Genomic DNA, 15,884 nt, shown 5'->3' with positions numbered 1-15,884 from the left:
TATATTAATAGCTCTGTGTATGCGGACTGCTTTCTTTAATTCGTACTGTACCATGTTTCAAATCTGGAGATCGATCTGCTCCTGGCTAAACACTGATTTTGTAGTTCAGAAGCTTTTGTGTTGATTTTTGGTTTGGGTAATTATATGATCATTATATTATATTATAATTATCCGTCTGTGGATATCAGTCGATCTCTAGGGTTGGGGTTTTGATTCCTGTTTGCATGTTGTTGCTGTGATTTAGCTGTAGAGGCTGATTGGCCTCTTCAAATTGGCTGTAATGTGGGATTGTGCTCTGTAATGGTTTGGCACCTTGTCCAGGATGTCCGAGTCCATTGCAATAGACTCGAGGTTCTCTACGGTCTTGTGTAGGATAAGCAGTACAGAAAATGAATGGATGGATAGAAGGATATCCATATTTGGTGAAGTTATAACCTCCTGGCAGAAGCAACCAGGTGACTACCCAGTAAGAGGAAAGCACCACTAAAACATTAATAATTCTTTATATTCTACAATGAGTTTAGGGCCAATGGGTTTTGCATTGTCATCTTGTCAGACCAAAACACAGTTAGTGAATTTCACATTTCAATTTCTGCATTGAAATGGATATGGATATTAAGATATTGTCAAGAAAGGCTTCCAAACCTTTCAAACATGTTAAGATGGAGGCATGAGACGAGGATGGTGTACTTACGCGCCATTTTTTTGCCCAATGAAATTAAGGCCTCAGTTATATTTTGTGAGTTGGTAGCTAAGTGATGTTGGACTACTGGTCAGAAGGCTGTGTGTTCGAATCCCATGTCTACCAAGGTCCCACCAGTGGGCCCCTGAGCAAGGCCCTTAACTCTCTATTGCTTGGTTGTACAGTATTAAAATGTAAGTTACTCTTTATAAATGTGTCCGCCAAATGCCATAAATCTAAATAGGTAATGGTATTTTAATTGATCTGTGTGTAATTATACTTTTTGACTTGTGAATGACGTCGGCCTTCAAAATGTTCGTATTTATTTTGCTTGTTCATTCTATGTGGCATAGAATCATAATGCCGTCTAAGACCATGATGTAACATGCAAGACACTTTATAGGATAATGAGCACAGAATTACACTGCATCTACAGTAATAAAGTAAGATAAACAGTGGACTAAATGAGAGATTCAGTAGCAATTTCAGCAATTTGTTTATTTATGAGTGTAAATCGATTTTTCCCGTTCGACAAGTCTGGCTAAAATCTATGCTCCTTGTTGTTTTCTCTTTTGTTTGTCAGTGGAGAAATGCATGAGTTTGATGCAGACAGGGACCCAGATGGTGAAACTGAGAGGTGGTTCTAAGGGGCTGGTAAGGTACTTTTACGTGGACGAGCACAAATCCTGCATCCGATGGAGGCCCTCCAGGAAGAACGAGAGGGCAAAAAGTAAGTGTCTGTTTATTTTACTCATCCATGCCTCAACCAGGAGATTCTAGGTCTAACTAATAACTGCAGGAAATTCATAAGGAATTGTATAAGAACATTTCCATTTTACTTTATATACTATCCAATATTGGATTAAACTGTGTCAAGACCCAGAAAGCTGTTATGTCTTTTAAATATAAGTTAAGAACATTTGTCCATTCAAATTGTGAACTTTACTTAAAACTTATTTTCACTATATATATGTGTATGTAAAATACTCTGAAATCTAATTGAAATATAAATAAAAATAGGATATATCAGATACATCAGTGACATCCTGGTCATTTTTTTCCAATCAAGACACTTTATTATATAGAATTTATATATATAATTTATTAAATTATTATATATTATTATATATAATAAATATCATATCTCATATACTGCAGAAAATATTAGCAAGTAAAAATATTTCCAACAGAGACAAATTTATCAAGTATTTTCTATTATTAAGATTTTGTTAAACCTCATATAAGATTATTAAACTTAAGCTTTTTTCTGTATATCGCAAGCTTTAGATTATTTTTTAATCCGATTTGGTTTTAAAAGAATATTTAAAGTTTGAGAAACCCCGCATAGAATTTTTTTAGTAATCTTATACTAAGAAATTCTAGCTTACCATGACTAAAAATGAAGATGTTTTTACTCAATAATCTAGTGTATAGAGTTATTTACCAGCACTAACAATGTTTTATTTATTAAAGAATAGCATGGCATATTTTTTTGGTCTATTATATTCATGTTCTGTGGACTTTCCACAAAACAAGTTAGTTCCTGTTATATTTTACATTATTAGAGCCATAAGCAGTCGTTCCTTCACAGGCTGTTCATTTTTTTCCTTTCTTGAAATTTGTAAAATATAAACAAAAACACTGTTTTTAAGTAATGGCCCCCCATCCTGAAGAGATTAGTCTTGATTAAAGAAAAGAAAAGAAAAGAAAAGAAAATGAAAAATAAAGTTATGACAGAAAAATAAAGTTACTTCAGAAACTGAATAAACCTTACTGACCAGTCAGAATTGAGAATTCAGTTCTGTAGCATAGTAAAAGATTACTTCCTTGCGTGTTTGATAATCATTTGCAATTTTTTGCTACAGAGCTGATGGTGAGGGAAAATGCAGCGTTCCGATTTCCACAGCAGCCGAGAAAACAAATCAGCTCCTTAAGTCACCTCAATAATTCATCGGCTGTTGCCGGAAAGGTTTTGGCCGCTTTAACGGACTAAACGTTCCCTTGTGAATTTACGTATCTAACAAAATCGAGGTTTGTTATGTAAAGACGAACAAGCGTCAGAGAGACAATTTCTGACAACCAGTCACGACGATGCATATCGAAGACGGTTGCGTTTATTTGAACTGGCTGCAGCCTGCGAGGTCACTTCCTCTACATAATATCCAGGATGTATGTTTTTATTTGATGCTGTCAGTGTTCTGATCTCATTTTCACCCCTTATTCTTCTTCGTATCACAAACATGATACACCTGGTTAGGATTCTCACTGGATCATCACTGACAGAATGGTTCAGTAACAAGATTATGATAAGTGAGCATTTTACAAGCACCATCTGTGAATTCACAAGCTCTTCTTGTCATTGACAACCGGCAGCTTTGTGTTTACAGCAGTTACTCTGATCTGTCCCCCTTACACCGGAGTTGCACATCACATCCTTTGCTCTCTGTCGTTTGCAGTCTCCATCGACTTGATTCGAGAGGTGCGTGCGGGAAAGCAGTCAGAGATCTTCCAGCGGTATTCAGACGGCAGCTTCGACCCAAACTGTTGCTTCAGCATCTACTACGGTGAACATATGCAGTCGCTGGACTTGGTCTCGGGAACAGGCGAGGAGGCTCGCACCTGGATTACTGGTCTTAAGTACCTTATGGCAGGCATCAGCGATGAAGACAGTCTGGCCAAACGGCAGCGCACCCGGGACCAATATCCTTCAATATATAATGAGCTTGTTCCTGGGAATTTCCCAGTATTTTGTTTGATGAAAATGTGAATTCTGAAATGTTTACTCTCAAGTAGCAAGACTTAGTTTAATTGTCTCGCAAGGTTAAACAAAGGAATTTTTCATGTAATCTATTAAATAAGTGACTGATTTTTTTTTTAATTCATTCATTCATCCAAAAAAAAAGGGAAAATCAAAGTAAAAACACATGCATGGCTTTGAAACACAAAGCACTGAAATTGAGCCTTTACATCACATAGAAGAACATAAGTAACAAATCACAAAACAAAGAAGAAGTGATTAATTACAACCAGAATTACTGGAACTTTCGGATGTTGATGGTTGCTGGGAGATGGAGTCCATGGTGCCATATTTGTTAACCACAGCAAAACAAGAACCATGACATCACATGCTGTGAAACATACTACCATAAATCAGTGCAGATAGATGTTTAGTGACTTATAGAGGCCTTTATTTTGTCACTTATACATTACAGAACATGAAATTCTTTTTTCGCATGTCCCAACTTTGGAGGTTGGGTACAGAGCTCAGGATCAGCCATGACACAGCACCCCTGGAGCTGAGAGAGGGTTAAGGTTGTTGCTCAAGGGCCCAAAAGTAGCAGCTTGGCAGTGCTGGGGCTTGAACCTTGATCAACAAGCCTTAACCACTTGAGCCCTTTATTCTGTCCTTTATTCTCCACTTATCCCTTTAAGTAACCGTCCTCATTTAAGCTCAATCCGCTAACTATCATTGTTCTGATTTCCTTATATTTTCCCATCTGACTCAACAGGCATGTGTTTGTAGTGTACTATAGAGTATATATTTTTACTCTGTTTATGATGCTTGTCTACTTAACTGCATGCATCACGTGGCTGAAGCAGACTTTCACAGAAGCTGACAAGAACGGAGACGGCAGCCTGAGCATCAGCGAGGTTCTACAGCTCCTGCATAAGCTCAATGTCAACTTACCCAGGCAGAAAGTAAAGCAGATGTTTAAGGTAAAGCACATCTGGGGAGCTATTAACGCAGTTGCTTAGCAGTCATCGATTGTAGATTTATTGCATTGCTTTGTAAGACTATGGACTTAATTTCTTTTAGAGACACATTTAGATTTTAGTGTGTCTTGTGAGTAAAACTGGGAGAATTATGTACTGTCAAAGACATGCACTACTGCTAATCCGTATGTGCTAGATATAGCTCATGTTTACATCATATAACAGCCTGGTGGCAAGGAATATCCGCATGAGCAGTTAAAACAGTCTTTCTCTGTTTTTGCATCTCTCTCTCTCTCTCTCTCTCTCTCTCTCTCTCTCTCTCTCTCTCTCTCTCTCTCTCTCTCTCTCTCTCTCTCTCTCTCTCTCTCTCTCTCTCTCTCTCTCTCTCTCTCTCTCTCTCTCTCTCTCTCTCTCTCTCTCTCTCTCTCTGGTGTACTGCTGTTCCCAAAAGCCATTTCCCACCCAGGACAGATTTGTGTGTGTGTGTGTGTACGGTACAGTACGTGGTTGAGATCTCACCTCAGCCGTTTGTAGGTCGCTAAGCTTCACAGTCCATCAGGACCCACCCCATCTGCTGTAAATGAACACAGATGGCCAGCATTGTAAGAGAGAATAAAGCACACCAATCTGGCCTTGTGTGTGTGTGTGTGTGTGTGTGTGTGTGTGTGTGTGTGTGTGTGTGTGTGTGTGTGTGTGTGTGTGTGTGTGTGTGTGTGTGTGTGTGTGTGTGTGTGTGTGTGTATCATAGGAGAAATCTTAATCTTGATTCTTTAGCATCTTTTAAATCAAGTCCTCTAGATTGACCTATAAGTGCTGCTTCTATAAAAGTCTGAGTATCTCAATTCTTCTTTTTATTATTATTATTATTATTATTATTATTATTATTATTATTATTATTATTATTATTATTATTATTATTAATAACCCTTAAATTGATTATAAAAAGAACCCTCAAGCTTGTGTTTAATTTTCTTTTCCCTTCCATATATGAATCTTGTGACTATTCCATACTGTATCTATCAATTCTACACAGAACTATTATTTATATCGGTCATGAACCCCCGGATGTTTAAACAGAACCACAAGGAACTTTTTTTAAGTTTTAGTTTAATCCTAACGTACAATATAGTTAAGGGATGTGGTAGCCTAGTGTTTAAGGTGCTGAGCTCCATTTGGGAGTTCAAATCGCAGGTCCACCAAATCACCACTGCTGGGCCCCTGAGTACGGCCCTCCAGTGCTGTACATTATACTTATACTGACTTACAACCGCTCACTTTAAGAAAGTAGGGTTATTTCTTCTATAAGTGTGAAGGATGACTCCTAGGGAAAAAAGAATGGAAAAAAAAACCCTAGAAGAAGAATTAGTGTGAATGTTTCCCTCCTGCTCTGGTGTTCAATGTGTTGATGACCTGTTTTCACACTCTGATACTCAGCAGTTGACTATCATGTTCTCATGGCCTCGCTCACTCACTCATTCCCTCTGCTTGGGTTTTCATCTCAGAGCTTTCCTCTCAAGTTTTCACAACAAGCATGAAGTAGAATAAAAACCCCAAACTTCTGCCCATTTGTCATTATTCGGGTAAAATGAAGGTGCCACTTAGCACCTAGTAGCACCTTCAAGCACAGGCTCTTAGTTTCTTCCTCCAGCATACTGTACTGTAGCCGTCTTTATGACAGGTTGTTGTTTTGGATGTTAACTTTTGTTAACCCTTGTACTGTATGTTGTTCGTTCATTTTTTTAGGTTTTTAATTCAACACAATCAAAAAAGTGTATGTGAAAATACTCTACAGATGTTTACTTCATCCCAATTACAAGCAATATAAACAGTATATGGGGGCACGGTGGCTTAGTGGTTAGCACGTTCGCCTCACACCTCCAAGGTTGGGGGTTCGATTCCTGCCTCCGCCTTGTGTGTGTGGAGTTTGCATGTTCTCCCCGTGCCTCAGGGGTTTCCTCCGGGTACTCCGGTTTCCTCCCCCGGTCCAAAGACATGCATGGTAGGTTGATTGGCATCTCTGGAAAATTGTCCCGATATAAAGGAGTCACAGGCTCCCCGTGACCTGAGAAGTTCGGATAAGCGGTAGAAAATGAATGAATGAATGAATAAACAGTATATATGGTTAATATTTGCCCTTTACCTTTATTACATCACATTTTTTTTTATTAAAGTGCTACTCGTTTTTTGTTGTTTTTTAATAAAATGTAATTAAAAAAAAAGGAAAATCAAATTTAATCAAGTTATGATTGGGAAAAAAAATCAACAAATTTACAAGGAAGAAAAGTTTTTCCAAAACTATTGATGTGATTATGAACATGGGTCCCACAGACCCGAACAAAATACAAGGGTTAATAAAGGTTTAAATGATCAAACATGGTGGTAAATAGGAAAATAGGAAACTTTCTGAGGGTCTGAGAAATCTGTTCATCTACAGACATCAATGTTATAAAACTCGTCGAACTCGACAAACTGTTGCCATGATGATTCGGTTGTTTATCGACTAAAACAGACGTCAGTCCGAATGCTTAACATTCACACAAAGTTACTTTACTGTGAAATAAAAGCTGGAAACGTAGCTATCTAATCAATGACGAATAATTAAAATCCAGTACATTAACTAGCTCAGGTTTCTGCAATTCCCTTGCGAAGAAACAAATTAGAAAGCTGATTTTTCTTCAGTAATCCATATAGAGAACAGATTTTTTTTCCTGTTCACTGTTAACGACTTGTCTCTAGTGTGCTGTGCTGTGTAGTGTTCAAAAACCCCATGAGTCAGTTATACATGTAAAGCTCATGTGACTTTGCTGTAGATAGCTGCCTCATGTACAGTAGTTTTCCAGATTGTGCAGTTCTTTACTTACGAGCTATGTTTCTCATCCAGTCCAAACCCATTTTCACTGAATGTACTTGTTAGTTAAATCACTGTGATGATTTGACCACTTAAGGGGGTAGATCTAATAATTAGAGAAGGTGAGAAATATCAATAAAGGCGACGTAAGAACCCCGTTTTAGATCGAAATATCTATAGAAACAAGTCTATAGCAGGTCATTAGCAGGCAGCTTGTAGATGTTGATGAAGGCAACACTAGTGAATATTTAGAGCAATTCAGTAATAGACAGTCAAGAGTCAAGAGCATCCGGTAATACAGCATACAGTTTAGCAGCTTGTTTTAAGGCACTTTAGACATATATTTGTTCAAATGTGCTTTATACAGCAGGTGTGTTTCTTTGCCGTCAGCGATGCACACACAGAACAGCTAATATCGTTAACCAGGTTTGCCAGGTTTCAGCAAAAATTTTTCGCCCATGCAAAAGGCCTTAAACTAGCCCAAAAATTCAGGCATTGGAAAAAGAAACACGTTTCTTCTTTTTCTCAGCCTTTACGTGGGAAACAAAGTCAGATTTACAAACATTATCCAATCCATCAGCTATTTTTCCAGCTTTCATTTCTTGCAATATATCTAAAAATTAAAGAGGTTCTGTAAGTCATCCTGCAGGCAGCCTGTAAGAACTTACAAATTGTCTTAGATTTAATCTCAACAAGATAACAAAATCTTTGTGGGAGTTGAGTAGTTTTAAAATAGTCCAGTTTGGAATAAAACAAATAAATTAAAGTCTGTCATTAACCAACCACCTCCAGTGGGGCAATAGGATTCTTACCCCAATGGCCTTCTATCTGTCCTTGTTCGCAGTTCCTATTTTTAACCATTGGTGTAAAAATAACTCTATGGATGGGCATTGAGCAAGCCGCCCCATGATTACACAACATTTAGAAAGGCGGGCAAATCAATGAAACACTGGTTTATATCTGTCAATATTTTTTCGGCCCTTCATTTAAAAAGAATCATTTAACTTTATGTTGTGGATGTTATGAAGATTAACATTTGTTGAATGGGGCCTAACATGTCTTGAGGCAGACTTGTATACTCTTCTGCCTTGTGTATTATTTCTTATAGGAAGCAGATACAGACGATAACCAGGGCACTTTGGGCTTTGACGAGTTCTGCTCCTTTTACAAGATGATGTCAACGCGGCGAGATCTGTACCTGCTGATGCTCACCTACAGCAACCATAAAGACCACCTGGACACGGACGACCTGGCACGCTTCCTCGAAATTGAACAAAAGGTGACGACTTACAGGTTTTCAACTTTAGGAAATGTTCGTAGGTGAACATCCGTTTTCAGCAGATTTTCAGAGTTTACTTTAGGAGGACACGTGGATAGTAATGAAGCACAGATAGAGCACTATTTCCCTATATTTTCATCTAATGTACACCTTTTGGGATTTTGTACAAACTCAGGCCTGTAATTTGAACAACTCATTGATGAATATGCAGCTCGGCTGTAGTCTAATGTCTCCTAATGTCTTATCCGGAAGCCTCTTTTTTTTCTTACTCTGTTGCTTTGCTTTATTTTTCTCTCTCCCACACAAATAAAACACCCCAAAGATCATCTAGGTTACAGCAGCCTCTTCCAACATATTATTACTATTATTTAGACCTTTTTGCATAGGTGTAAATTATACTGGTGACATATAAATTGCTGCTTTGCTTAATATTGTCCCTAGTATTTCCTGAAGATTTGGATTCTAGTGCCTTCAGTTATTCCTCACCTGTCATTTGACACATAAATCTATCCTCTTTGTCCATTGGATTTATTCCATTTTTATAGTGCCAAGCATTCCTGTTGTTAGAAATGAGGAAAGGGTGCTTTCACATGTGTAGAGTCAGTTTTAATCAAACCCTGTGGTTTGTTTAGTAGGACACATAAATCACACCAATACGTCCAGTTCGAAAGTGAGGTCCGCTCTGTCTGGGTCCAAGTTCCAAAGATAGTTTGATTGCAGTGAGAAATCAGTTCAACCCTAAATCAACTGCACTACAGAAACATGAGCCAAAATAATACTGGGTATCTTTGGTTGCAGCATTTCTTTGTAGATGCAAGCAGTTGAACTTAGCCAAGAGCCACAATATGAGAAATGGAAGAAAAAAATCTGTAGCAGTAAATATATGTGATGATATTGGGTTGGGAAAAAAAAAGAATTCAAAATTAACAACAAACTGAAAGATTTTAGTTGTTGTACCTTTTTGTGTCTTTATGTTCCATGTGAAATCAAACCAAACCAAAGTGACTGCTAGATTCAACAAACTGATTTATTCAATGTGGAAGTAAATGTATACATTTATACAGTTAAGTATAAAATCAGGCTGCCAAATTGGTTCGATTGGGATTTAGAGGATTCTATGGATTCTTGGAAGGTCAAATCTGGCAACCCATGGTATATAATATTTCCACGATCCAATCAGGAATGCAGCGACACGTTTAACGGTTTAAATGAATAAAGGAAAATAAAATGAATCAGGATTGCTTCTTTCATCAGAGAAAATCTAATATCGTGAAAATATTTATTAGTGGCTTCGATATTTATTAATTAACTTCAACTTGTTTTGTGACTCACACAAGTCCCAATCTATGTTAACTCCATGAGTAGTTATCCTTAGGCTTGAGAAAATAGGATTAAAATGGAAATAAAATTTAAGCACGATATAGGGAATATTGATTTTAGAAGCATTTTATGTTACAAGCAAGCAAGCAAGCCTTACCAGTCTCCTGCATCAGTGACAGCTCAGTGTTAATCCCCACTACAGTATTAGCAGTGATGGCCAATTTGTCTCAATTTCTGAAGCGAAAGAAGAAGTAAATTAGCCGAACTTTGCTTGTAGCTGCAAGCTAGCAAACACTGGCAGTGAGGCACACCATGTATCACTAAATTAACACTCATTCCTGCTGTGTTGGACGTGGCCTGATGCTGATGAGATGAGATGGAAATCTGATTGACTAATAAAACCAATTTACGGCCCAGCTGTTGGCCAGACCAATCTGATTCCAGAGCGATCCATTTGCATTTGATGGCATTTCTCAATGGGGTTAGGTGAATTCAGGTTGTTTTGTTTTTCATATATTGTTCACATGAAGTACAAACTAATGGTCGTACTGTATAGAGTAATGGGTGAAGATGAGAACTTTCTTATTGACATCTTCTCTCTTTTTCTCTATTTATTTCAGATGACAAAAGTCACAAAAGAGCATTGCCTTGAAATCGTCGCCAAGTTTGAACCTTGTCCCGATAACCAGAAGCAGGGGGTTTTGGGTATTGATGGTAAGATGAGGTCTCTGTTCTCTTCCCCAGAGAATTTTTTAATAACATAGAAGTTCACAAAGTCAGCTAACAAAGAAAATGAGCTGCTCAAGATGTACAAAATGTAATTTAGGTCTCTATATTAGGCTGAACTGCCTCGCTTTGTCCGATTCTAAATGGAAAACTTTATTTAGCAAATTCACTAGTCTGCAATAAGTGCTGTGTAGATGATTAAGTGTTGTTTTTCTAATTGTGACTTAATTGAAATTTTCATTAACTTAGTCCTCTTGGACCAAACATCTACCTGCCCTACATATTTTATTGTTTTCTGGCTCCCAAAACACCTGACTTTACCAAATCCAGACAATATACGGTAGATAATATAAAGTCAATAATATACAGGCCATGTCTGTGTTCCAAATGTTAATGTGCAGCAGAACCTGGACTTCTTTTGGTTCCACTTGTCCATCACATTCTATAGAAAAGAAATATAACTGAACATGAACACATTATTCATACTGAACAAATAATACTGTATTTTCTAAACAGATAAAATTACAGACATGAATAAAAAGTGAGCTGTTTGTATTGGTTTCTTTCTGAAGCCATGTTTAAATGCTGCCTATGTTGTTTTATCCAAAACTGGATGAAACCTGTGTATGTACAAAAAATAATAATGAATTCTGAATGTTTAAGCTGAACATTCTTTTTATCATTTAAAGTTTTTATTTTACTAAAGGTTTTGATTTAAGTTTTTATACCATTTTATTTAAGTCTTTATCAAGGAAAATATTTCTGGAAAGTCATTAAGTCATTAGTCATTGTTAACCCATCTTAATAATACATTCTAATATTATGTCCTGGGAACTTTTCTGATCTTTCTGGAAAAGAAATCACCAAACTAAAGAAAATATGAGGACATACTGTATGATGTGCTTACTCAGTGAAATTAGCTAGAAATATTGGCAGAAAGGTCCACAGGACATCTGCTTGAGACCAGTTTTGACTTTAAGTGTTAGAGCTGAGGAACTGCCCAGGAAGTTCAGGAGATGAATAAAGTTCTGTTCTGCAGTTTCAAATGAATATATTATGGAAATAAGAAAAAAATACTTCTGGTCTAGACCAGACTCACTTCCTGTTCTGGTTTAAACTGGGACGAATTCGGATAAAAAAAACATGTATCTGACCTTTAACATATATTAAGGAGCTTTGGTGACCATGTGAATGATTCAACCACTAAATGCTGCTCCTTAGGTTTCACAAATTACATGCGAAGTCCTGCTGGAGACATCTTTAATCCCGAACACTATGAAGTGAACCAGGACATGACACAGCCTCTGTGCAAGTACTTTATCGCCTCCTCACATAACACATACCTAATGGGGGACCAGCTGATGTCTCAGTCCAGGGTGGACATGTACGCATGGGTCCTGCAAGCAGGCTGCAGATGTGTGGAAGGTCAGTTTACGTTAGGGAACGTACAGTATGGTAAGGCATCAGTGCACTCCAGTCTGATTTCATTTTCTGATAAACTGGAGTGCATAAGTATTCAACCCCTTTGAAGTTTTCCCATGATTTGTAATGTGACAGCTTGAAATTGAAATGGACTGAACTGTGATATGTCATGAATCTTCACAAAATAGCCCATAATACTCTGTGTGTGTGTGTGTGTGTGTGTGTGTGTGTGTGTGTGTGTGTGTGTGTGTGTGTGTGTGTGTGTGTGTGTGTGTAGATACCGAATGGCCCCAGAGTTTTTTAGAGAACAAATGTAAACAAATAGCACCATGAAGACCAAGAAGCTTTCACGAGGTATCAGTCCTGGAAAACAAAGTATAAAGCAGGGTTTGGTTATAAAAAAAAAAAATTAGTAGGCCATCCACTAAATATAAGTGACGGCTAAAGACAGAGAAGCAACCAAATGACCAAGGGTAACTTTCAAAAAGATGCTACCGCCACCATGCTTCACTGTGTGGATAGTTTAGGACCCTGGTGGTGGTAGCATCACTGATCAGCAGTGATCAGCAGAGTAAGTGAACTCTGAATCTCTCTCTTTAGCCTCTTGGTTGCTTACACACACACACACACACACACACACACACACACACACACACACACACACACACACACACACACACACACACACACACACACACACACACACACACAATTTAATTCAATTCAATTCAGTGAAATGGCTTATTTTGTGTACCATCATGACATAATCCTGATCTCCATTTTAGTTCTCACCAAAATAAGGACAATTTTGCAGGGGGTAAATAATTATGCACTTCAGAGTACATAAACGTTGAAGAGATGAATATGTTATTACAGTGATTTAACCGGAATGCTGACTGTACTGTAAACTACTGTGTGCTATATTCCAGTGGACTGTTGGGATGGCCAAGACGGAGAGCCGATCGTACACCACGGCTATACCCTAACATCCAAAATCCTTTTTAAGGATGTGATTGAAACCATCAACAAATATGCGTTTGTCAAGAACCCGTAAGTCTAAGCAGAGTTTCACACCTTTAGAGCTTTAATCATTTCAGACAGTAGACAGCAGACAGTGTGTAGAATGACTGTGCTTACTTGCTATGCATACATTAGTGTGTGTACACACTACTTCCTGAAATTTCATTAGCACCAGCGTTGCTAAAGGTGATAATTCCATCAAGATGCACACACTTAGGGCTCCTGGAGGTTTTTGTAAACAGAACATTATTAGATCTATATTTTTAGACATCTCTCAGCATCTACAACATTGTCAGTTTAAACACAATGTTTGCTGTTACGGATCTTCTTCAGCCCCTTGTCGTGAAAACGTTCAACATGTTTCAACATGAACTAACCCTTAAGGTTTTGTTTATGCAGATTGCTAAGATATTTCATTATCTGTCACCACCAGAGGATTTTTTTCACCAAGTATTTTTTTTATTTAGTTGTTACCCAAAGCTCAATCCTGTGATCTATGTATTGCAAGAGAGTTATAAGCTAACATATTTTTTGTTCCTGTCTTTGCTTTCCCTCTTCAGGTACCCAGTGATCTTGTCCATAGAGAACCACTGCAGTGTTCCTCAGCAGAAGAAGATGGCTCAGTATCTGGTGGAAATCTTGGGGGAGAAGTTGGACTTGTCATCAATCAAAGCAAACGAATCAGGACTCCTGCCATCACCTGATTCCCTTAAAGGAAAAATTCTTGTCAAGGTCAACTTTTACATTTTTATATTTTAGGAAAATAATGTTCACTTGATTTGGTCCAATCAGGATATGCAGCTCATCTCTCTTCCATTTCCACCGTTCAAGAAAAAAGTCATCCTTTACCAATAAAATGAAAACGTAAAACCAATAAGAATAAAAAATAATCTTCATCAGAGCCGATTGTTTAATATAAAATTTTCTAGAGGACATTTCTAGAGGTCATGGTATTGGGAATAGAGGTGTACATCTGGACTAGAGTTCAAAAGTTTTGCACTGAGATTGTGGCAAAAAGCATGCAGGGTGGTGTGATGCATCTACAGCATTCATTTAGTGCTCACCAGCATGGGAACAGACTGTATTATTGCTTTATACACCAAATCTTTACACAGTCTCGATTTCCGTTTGAGGCTCCTTGTCTTTTTTGTTTAATCAGACCATATTCTGTAGTCTCCACAATGAGACTCTTACATTTCCAGCTTCCTTCCTCTTTCCCTACTACATGACTCCGTATAGCAGCAGATGGCAAGCCAACAAGAAATCAGGCCACAGGAGCAATAGTGTAGTTTAACACAGAGCCGGTACTATAATTGGAAGCCGTCCGGCACCAGCCATTGGAGCGTTGGCCAAAAACTGGGTCAGTGAGTAGTATTGACAAATTGCTAGGTGCTGGCATTGGGTCAAAAAGCAGCTCTCCAGCTGCAACCTAAATCCCACAGCACTTTTTCTCTCAGTTGCTTTCCAAAGGCTTCTGCTCGATCCGGATTTGCATATCACTTGCTTTTTCATTCATGTGCAAGCATTGTGATATTAATTCCTTTACTTTATTCAAGAGCAATCTTATTTTCACTCGATTTGGCATCCAATAGCTACTCTGTTTGTTCAGAGATCCATATGACCAGGAACGTGATGTGATATTATCTACTATTCTTGTGCCATTCACATCATCTTTTACTAAACCCTTGACACCAATTAGTCTAAATTTCCTGTTTCTTCACAGTCTAAATATGGCGAATCAGGTGGCATTAAAAACAAGCCTGGATTCTTGAGATAGACTCAGCTTGTAAGTGAAGTTGATTTGGGCAGTAGGACTCAAATACATAGAAATAAATGGTATGAATAAAAAGGGGGATAAACAAATCATGCCCAGTTATCACTCGAACCTGTCAAGCCTTTATCTTGTTAAACATTTCAGAATCGATTGCTTACGACACAAGCAGCCTTCTGACACTGTGCCAAATTGATTGTTGCTCTTTAATACCGGTATCCATCACCTTCCTGTCCTTTTGTTAAACTCTCCACAGACTAGTGCTCAGTCTCACCCGGCAGTTCATAGCAGTGCTTTTATGGCTCTGTCAATCAAACGATTACTGATAAGTAAGTCAGAGTGCAGACAAACCCCCGGGGTCTCATTCGGCAGATTTTGAGACAGCAAATGTGCTCGGATTTCTCAAGTAAAAATATACCTTAAGATTTAAGCAGCACTGTTTTTAACTGTTAAAATAGTGAACAGATGAAATGAACAGATGTCATTGTACAAGACTTTTTTTTAGTAATTGTGCTAATCTATAAAATAAAAATCCTAAACACTACAGTATTATGTTTGATGTGAAATAATAGTTGATGTGAAATTTAAGACTTTCCTTTCTTTGCATTTTCATTCTATCGACGATGATGTATTTTACTTTTTTTTTTCTTACAGGGCAAAAAACTGCCCCCAAATATTGACGAGAATGCAGAGGAGGGTGACGTGTCAGATGAGGACAGCGCTGATGAGATGGAAGATGACTGCAAGCTGATGAATGGAGATGTAAGTTGAAAAGTTCTTTCAGGTCCATGGTTTAATTCATTCTTAGCTACAGTACATCATTTTTCCCAACTGGATACCTGACTGACTAATCCATAGCATATAAATGCATATATGTGCAACTCTATATGGATCTCTATACTCTATTTGATGGTCTAAAGCAAAACACTCTACTAACATTTGGGCTTTTTTTCCCCCAAACATAATCCATATTCCACCAGGTGACTGTATGTATGAATGTAAGAAAAGCACTATAAAAAAGAAGTATGTGGTCAGACATTTTTAAGAATTTGTATAATTTGTATATTTCAATAAAATGTGATTTTGTTGCTTCTTCTTCTTC

General features: G+C 37.7%; 1 protein-coding gene across 5 annotated transcripts in view; it reads left to right on the top strand.

Moving 5' to 3' along the window:
• Positions 1–15,884, top strand: part of plch2a (phospholipase C, eta 2a) — a 124,904-nt gene that overhangs the window by 83,739 nt on the left and 25,281 nt on the right. For all 5 annotated transcript variants that reach the window (XM_027167196.2, XM_027167195.2, XM_027167198.2 and 2 more), the window contains 9 exons: positions 1,266–1,412; positions 3,139–3,382; positions 4,270–4,399; positions 8,353–8,523; positions 10,464–10,557; positions 11,791–11,994; positions 12,921–13,041; positions 13,572–13,743; positions 15,437–15,544. In XM_027167196.2, coding sequence (XP_027022997.2) covers positions 1,266–1,412; positions 3,139–3,382; positions 4,270–4,399; positions 8,353–8,523; positions 10,464–10,557; positions 11,791–11,994; positions 12,921–13,041; positions 13,572–13,743; positions 15,437–15,544 — 1,391 coding nt within the window. The remainder of the gene's footprint in view (positions 1–1,265; positions 1,413–3,138; positions 3,383–4,269; positions 4,400–8,352; positions 8,524–10,463; positions 10,558–11,790; positions 11,995–12,920; positions 13,042–13,571; positions 13,744–15,436; positions 15,545–15,884) is intronic.

The sequence above is a fragment of the Tachysurus fulvidraco genome, chromosome 14, assembly GCF_022655615.1.
Source record: "Tachysurus fulvidraco isolate hzauxx_2018 chromosome 14, HZAU_PFXX_2.0, whole genome shotgun sequence".
NCBI lineage: Eukaryota > Metazoa > Chordata > Actinopteri > Siluriformes > Bagridae > Tachysurus > Tachysurus fulvidraco.
Note: the sequence above shows the minus strand (reverse complement) of the source record. Positions and strands in the feature narration are given on the sequence as shown.